This window comes from Elephas maximus, chromosome 7 (genome assembly GCF_024166365.1).
Source record: "Elephas maximus indicus isolate mEleMax1 chromosome 7, mEleMax1 primary haplotype, whole genome shotgun sequence".
NCBI lineage: Eukaryota > Metazoa > Chordata > Mammalia > Proboscidea > Elephantidae > Elephas > Elephas maximus.
This window is the reverse complement of record NC_064825.1, coordinates 113,887,569-113,895,362: the sequence shown is the minus strand read 5'-3', so window position 1 is coordinate 113,895,362 and position 7,794 is coordinate 113,887,569. Positions and strand designations below refer to the sequence as shown.

Genomic DNA, 7,794 nt, shown 5'->3' with positions numbered 1-7,794 from the left:
ATGAGCTGGGTCAAGCATCCAGACATCTTCAGAGGGAGGTAGTGGCTGACACTGAAGATATTAATAGACTCAGTACTCACTAGAATAATTCATAGAGAACATTGAAGAATTAAAGACAGTAGGACGGAACTAGGAATTTGAATTTCTTTGCTCAATCTAGTATTCTACAGTAAATATCTATGACATCAGGCCTTGTGATAAAACAAATTCGAGATAAAGTTTTCAAATTCTGTTGGAGAGGAGAGACCCATGAGGGAGACCAAAACTAAGTGCAGGAACAGCAGAAAACCTTTTCTAGGAAGAAGGGGTGAAGACAATTCATAATTTCCAGTATTGCCCCCCAACCTCCCAGATCAGGGTGGAAAATTGAGCCAAATATTAGCGGATTCTTAGAATTACTACCTGTCTCCTGAAAGTTCCAGCCAGCCACAGGATAAAAAAAATTTATCCTTAGCAGATATTTCCCTGTAGCTTACATCAGGACTTCAGCTACTCCACGCCACATTCTAAGACCTTGTTGGGGTCCATAAGCTTTTGCCTGAGAGTTTCACAGGCTAAACCTGGGCATTCTACCACATTATAATAATTCTGTTGTGTATTTTATGTCACTGAGGATTTGGAAATCTGCTTACTGTTCCAAGTGAAAATCATGCTTACAGAATACTAAGTTTTCTTTGAGAGGGCAATGAATTTGAGAAGAGTTTAAAAGGGAATTCAACTGGGTTAAGCTAAAGAAGCTTCATTACCTCCAGCCAGCACAGTTCCATTGTGATTAACTGTCTTTCTTTGTAAAATTTTATAAAACGAAGGGGCTGGTGTTATTACTGGGACGTTTGGAAATCACAGGCCTTTAACCTATGAATTGTCAACTGTAGAGCTCCAGAAACAAATTGATAATTTGCAATACGTGATGTTATAAATGCAAACGTACGTATTCCAAATACCTTATAGACCCTCTCATCTCCACGTTGTTTGTTGTGTTAGAGGAAATAGACCATATACAATTAAATGGCCTAAATCTCTGAACATTGATATAAACCATCAGTTTTAACAGGTATGAATATAGATCTGTGTCTTGAAGTGCATACAAATTTGAAGATTTTCATTAAAACAAGCAATATAAATTCAAACAGAAGCAGAAATGTGAATAATTATTTAAATGGAAAAAATAGAAACAGCATTAGATTATAAACAAATTGATCTGGATGACAAACACTATTAAATGAAGAAATACAAACTTTCATAAATTAAATGCAAGACACATTTTAGCATACCGGGTGGTAGGCATGTTCTTAGAAGCTATTCTAACACCAGAACAAAAGCATTATTAAATTACACATGTCATTGTTTTGAACCATAAAAACAAACCTTCTTAGCCTCAAATAAAGTATCATTAACTCAATTCCCATTCATTTTGACCCCAGAGATGCCTATTGACATTTGGTGAAGTGTAATGGAGAAGATGTCAGAATGGCAAGAGAACGTGCCTTTAACTGATCACGGTTATAATATTCTACTTTCTCAACACTTACAAAGATGCATCCCCATGTGAGTGCATTGTTAAGGGCTCACTGAAGGTCTTGGAAGGGGACAGAGCAAATGAGGGGCCATAAAACTGGTGTTTCATTAACTTCACGTTATCTCTTTCACTCTCTTTAAGAATATCAATATCTTACAAATATTCTCAGACAAAAAACAGAAGTGTAATAAAGTAAAATGGTGATGCCATTGTGTAAACAAAATAAAATATATTTCTCCATTAACAAAATCATGTGTTTGTTACTAATGAATATAAATAACAAATGATGTTGACCTGATTTAGAATTTAATCCATGCTGTATCAGTAAATAAAGTGTTTTATACAGATTCCTCCTATTCCGGAATGAAGGAGGTTCTAAAGATTATTTTAACTTCAAAATAAAAAAAAATAAGATGCAGGAATTATTTTTCTCCCCACAAATATAAAGTAAGAAAGCAATGGTGGTTCAGGGGTAGAATTCTTGCCTTCTCTTTGTTTACACGGTAGTCTATGAAAGATAATACCAACCACTCTGGGTTTTTCCCCCAGAAAAGATAACTGAACTAAATGGACCAAAAGAACCTAACGGTGATGACTGAATTCATTCTTATTGGAGTCACAAGGTGCCCTGAACTGCAGCTGCCCCTTTTTGGGGTCTTCCTCCTCATCTACATGATCACAGTGATGGGAAACCTAGGCCTGATCATCCTGACCAAGGTGGACTCCCGCCTACACACTCCTATGTATTTTTTCATCAGACACCTAGCCGTCATTGATCTTGGTAATTCTACTGTCATTTGTCCCAAGATGCTGGTAAATTTTGTTGTGAATCAAAATACCATTTCTTATTATGAATGTGCCACCCAGCTGGCTTTCTTCCTTTTGTTCATTATCAGTGAATTTTTCATCCTGTCGGCCATGGCCTATGACCGCTGTGTGGCCATCTGTAACCCTCTGCTCTACAATGTTATCATGTCCCCAAGACGTTGCCATGTGCTTGTGGGTATTGCGTACCTCTACAGTACCTTTCAGTCTCTGATGTTCACCATTAAGATTTTCACATTGACCTTCTGTGGCTCTAATGTCGTCAGTCATTTCTACTGTGATGATGTCCCTTTGATACCTATGCTCTGCTCAAATGCACAAGAGGTACAGCTGTTGATCATAATGTTTTCAGCATTTAATCTGATTTCCACCTTGTTGGTTGTCCTGCTATCCTACCTGCTGATTCTGATAGCCATATTTCGAGTGCATTCTGCTGAGGGCAGGAAAAAAGCTTTCTCCACATCCGGTTCTCATCTGACAGTGGTGGTTGTGTTCTATGGGACTCTACTTTTCATGTATTTGCAGCCCAAATCTCCTCATTCATTTGAAACTGAGAAAATAGCCTCAGTGTTTTACACTTTAGTCATTCCCATGCTTAACCCCTTGATCTACAGCTTAAGGAACAAAGAAGTAAAAAATGCCTTCCACAGGATCGTTAAGAATCCATGAAATCTTTGTATTTAATATTCAAAATGCAATACTGTTTCAAGACAGATATCTCTGGATGATATTTCTAAAATGCAGAATGACATTCTCTTTGGCACCAGAGCTAAAACTAATTATAAAGCAGAAATAAATACTGGATGTCCTTTATATAAATCCATGTTAATTCTTGCAATATATATCTCAAATTAAACGTCATTTCTTCTTCATCACAGTTTGCTTCCTATTCATTTCTTTCTTATGTGTTTCCATAGAGCCTTATAGTTCCCCCATGGAAACATTTATTATGCACCTATTCAGTAAACTACGCATTTGTTTCAATCAGTTTTTTTTTCTTTCTTTCTTTCTTTTTTAATACGGGAATCTTATCAATCTGCTTTCATGTCATTGCTGAGGCTAATATAAGAATGTAACCAAAACTGCAGACAAAACATGATCTGTGCTCCTATTGACCCCATGAATGATGTGTTAGTCAACTGTGTTTTCTACTTGATAATCACTTCTTATCTATGTTATACTCCAACATGTGTGAGGTATGGAAGGTAATTTTGATCTGCTATCATTTAATTTGACATCCTTCCTTCTGAGCTGACTATCCCTGCAGGCTGATCCTTACTACCATATACTTCACGCACAGACGGTAGTTAGAAAAGGAAATATGGATAACAGAAAATGAATAGAGACAGGGTGGTGAATAGGAGGAAGTGAAAAAAAAAAAGATATTAAGGATGTCTGATGTGAAGGACTAAAGTATTTATTAAAGATAATAATTGATGGAGATTATGATGATTAAAAAAGTATTGCAAAACCAAGAGAAAGTATTGACATACTTTCTAATTCATATTTTCACTGTGTCGGAGAATATTATATGTGTGCAGAAGGAAGAACAATGAATCAATAGGGCATGTTATGCTACAGTGAAACAATTTTATTGCTGAACACCCACATATTTTACTAACGGCAAAATGTGGATATTGTTCTCTTTATCTGTAGAGGATATATAAAGGAAGGTTAGCTAAATTCTGATGAATGAATAGATACTCTACTGAAGTGTAGTTACTTTCACCATTAATTTCTATTTATTCTCTAGAAGGCTTTGGGAACAAATATTTATAACTTTTCAAACTTTCCTCCCTTCAAACAAAATATCTTCCTGTCTTCCATGTGGTCTTCATCTTCATTCATAATATCAACATTCCTTACCCCACTTTGGTTTATTCTGGTCTCCACAATGATGTGTTCCACTAATCCAGAGAAGTACAAACTTTAATACATCATACCTAAAGTACATATTTTATGTATTTTCTTGGAAATCTAATCATATCTGACAGAGCTAGAAAATATGCATAAAGCTCAATACTGAGCTAAAAGAGAAACCTCGGCAGAAATGCAGAATGATTACATAGTTTGGAAAGAATCAAAACTGTTCAAGAAATCACAACAACAATTTAAGTCAGGAAATCTACTCTGGTAAAAAAGGTAAACAAAATTATATACGTAATCATAACACCCTATATATTAATATAATTACAGGTTTATGTATTTTAATTTGAAGTATTATTGAGTATAATGTAGTTTATATATTTTATATGACTTATATGTACATATACATATATATGTATGATTTAAGACTGTACTGAATCAACAAAAAGGGAAATTAGGAGCTTGAAAAAGTCAATTTCAGATAAAAGAAACACACACACTCTCATTTGTGTACCTACCTTTGCCATGTCAACTTCCAACCATGTTGACCACATGTGTGTCAGAACAGAACTCTGCTTCGTAAGGGTTCAGGGGGTGATTATTCATAAGTAGAACAAAAAGCTTTTCTTCCAGGCCTTCCTGGGTGGATTTCAACCTCCAACTTTTGCTTAACGGCATGTGGTTGTGTGTGTATCAATATAAATGTGCGTGTATTATGTACGTATAAAGGCAATGAAGAAAAATTCAATGTCTAATATAAACGGCACATTGAATTGATTTTTAACATAATCTTTCATTCAATATAAACTTATATATTTATTAAACCAAATTTTATCTATATCCTCATGAAACTTTTATATTTTTTTCTGTATTATGCAGAAAAAATACTATTCTTAAAATTCCAGAACTCAGAGGAAATGGATAAATTGAAGAATTTGATCAATAGAGCATTAATAGACAATAAATACAATAAAGAGTTGAAAAGTGTATTTATAGTGATTATTTATTGAGGCGAAATTCACAAGACAAAAAATGAACCGTTTAAAAGTGTTCAATCCAGTGGCTTTTATTATAGTCACAATATTGTGCAACCAACACATTTACCTGGGGCAAAATAATTTATATCAGCCTGATAAATGTCCTCTTATGGATTAAGGTATCTGTCCTCAATCCAGTCACGTCCACACAGCTGCTGACAACCACTAATCTGCTCTTTGTCTCTGTGAATTTTCCTATTCTGGTTATTGCATATAAATGTAGAAGTTCAATATGTGACCTTCTGTTTTTTGCTTTTCTTATTTAGCTTTAGATATTTCAGGCTCATAGCATGTATTGCTGCAGCATTGTTTTATGACTGAATAAAATTTCATTTAATGAATATACCATATTTTCTTAATCTATTCATCTGTTGATGGACATAGTGTTTTCAAAATTCGTCAGTGTGTACCCTTTTGATCAGTGTGTTTCCTGTATGTAAATTTTCCTCAATCCTTGCACACATAGAGGTCATCAAAAAAAGAGACATGGATAAAATTTTATGAGACAAGATATATTTTCATACAACTAAATTTGACTCACTGTGAGGTTCTACTGAACATCATCCAATACTGGTGGTATCTACTGTTGGTTTATGTGGTAACGTATTGTATTCCGATAAATCTTATGGGTTTGCCACATGAGAAAAAAAGGCAAATATATCAGTTATTTAGAGATGTGAGCCAGGTTTTAATCTCAAATCCTCTAGTTATTAACTGCCCTCACAATTATTGCTAGGTTTGAGTCCATTTCTGTAGCCACCGTGTTAGTCCATCTTGTTGATGGTCTTCTTCTTTTTCATTGACCAAACATCATGTCCTTATCCTGGAATTGATCCCTCCTGATAACATGTCCAAAGTAAGTGAGAGGAAGCCTTGGTCCTCCTTGGTCCTAAGGAGCATTCCAGCTATACTTCTTTCAAGACAGATTTGTTTGTTCTTCTGACAGGCCATGTATATTCAGTATTCTTCACCAATACCATAATTTAAATACATCAGTTCTTCTTCAGTTATCTTCTCTAACCAAGGTAAATTAGAGGATGTGTCCACAAGTATATAAGAATGATTATGCTAGATTTGTTTTATTATAGGCATAAGTTCAAGTGGTATATAAGAATTGTGGCATATTCACAAGTAGAATACTACACAGCAATACAAATATGATACGGAAAATGTAAAACGCGGTATGGTGATTCAAGGAGGACAAACAGAGTATTTATCTTACTATTTGACTCATGTGAATTTCACATACAGGGAAAAGAAACCTAGAGACAGAAGTCAGAACAGCAGTTGCCTGGGGATAATATAAAGCTAATCCCTTAGTGACATAAATGGTCAAGGGTGTGGAGGGCATAGTGTGACGGAACTTTCTTTGTATTGACAACGTTCTAGATCTTGATTTATGTTGGTACAAATAAAACGCATTTGTCAAAACTCATCGATGGGTATCCTTTTGATCAGTGTGTTTCATTGTAAGTAATGTTTCCTCAATTCTTGTACCTATGGAAGTCACCAAGGAATGAGGCATGGATAAAATTTTATGAGATGAGATATAGTCCTTACAAGTAAATTTGACTCACTATGAGGTTCTACTGAGCATTATCCAACCCTGGTGTTATGGTAGCTAATTTCAAATTCTTTAGTTATTAATTATGTATTTTGGACAAATTATACATTTTAACCTGGCTCAATCTCCTCTGAATATGAGAATACCAGTTGCCTTAGAGTAAATGCTGACTTACAGCAACGCCACGCATGTGAGAGTAGAGCTGCACAGTATAATGTTTTCAGTGGCTGACTTTTTTGAAAACTAGAATGACAGGCATTTCTTCTGAGGCTCTGTCCAGTAAAAATGGAAGTAGTATGGGTTAAATTATGAGTTAAATGTTGGGTTTAACATATATATGAGTTAAATGATATATTTATAGCACAGTGCCTGGTACATATTTCTTTTGGTAATAAATTCAAAGAAAAATCCTACCTAATGATGATACAGGCATTTAGTACTTCATCATGACTTTCCGACTGTTGCAGTTTTACTGAGATTGAGCTGATATCCATTTTTTTTTTCATTGTGTGTATATTTCTTGACTGTGTAAATCAACAAATACATTCACATTGTGTAGATTCTATGATATCGTAGAGATGACTTAGGTTTTGTTCCTTCATTGAATTACCCCTTCCTTCTTTTCACTGGGGAATATGTAAGATATCTTGGATAATTAGCAGGCACATTAAGCCAAATTTATAAGCCCCTCAGATGTTTTCAGCATAATCAGTGAAATCCCTGCTAATTCTTTGGGGAATATGCAAAAGCAAAGGGAAATGATAAATTCATCCTACCAAAGAAAACAAGAGAATCATTTGAGGAAAACAATTCTGATTTCCTACTCAAGGTGAGTGGGTTGAAATTCTCTCAGATTCTGATTATCAGGTAGATTTCAATCATTTACCATCACTCCTAACACCTGAATGCAGACGCTATTATGGCCACTCACAAATTACCCCTTCAACTTCACCACAAACATTCATTTTCTCTTTTGTTAACTA

General features: G+C 34.9%; 1 protein-coding gene across 1 annotated transcript; it reads left to right on the top strand.

Annotated features, from left to right (window-relative positions):
* The first annotated feature begins 2,086 nt into the window (after positions 1-2,086).
* On the top strand, positions 2,087-3,013 carry LOC126080429 (olfactory receptor 8K5-like). The gene has a single exon (XM_049891646.1). The coding sequence runs from the start codon at positions 2,087-2,089 to the stop codon at positions 3,011-3,013; it is 927 nt and encodes a 308-aa protein (XP_049747603.1).
* The last annotated feature ends 4,781 nt before the right edge of the window (positions 3,014-7,794 follow it).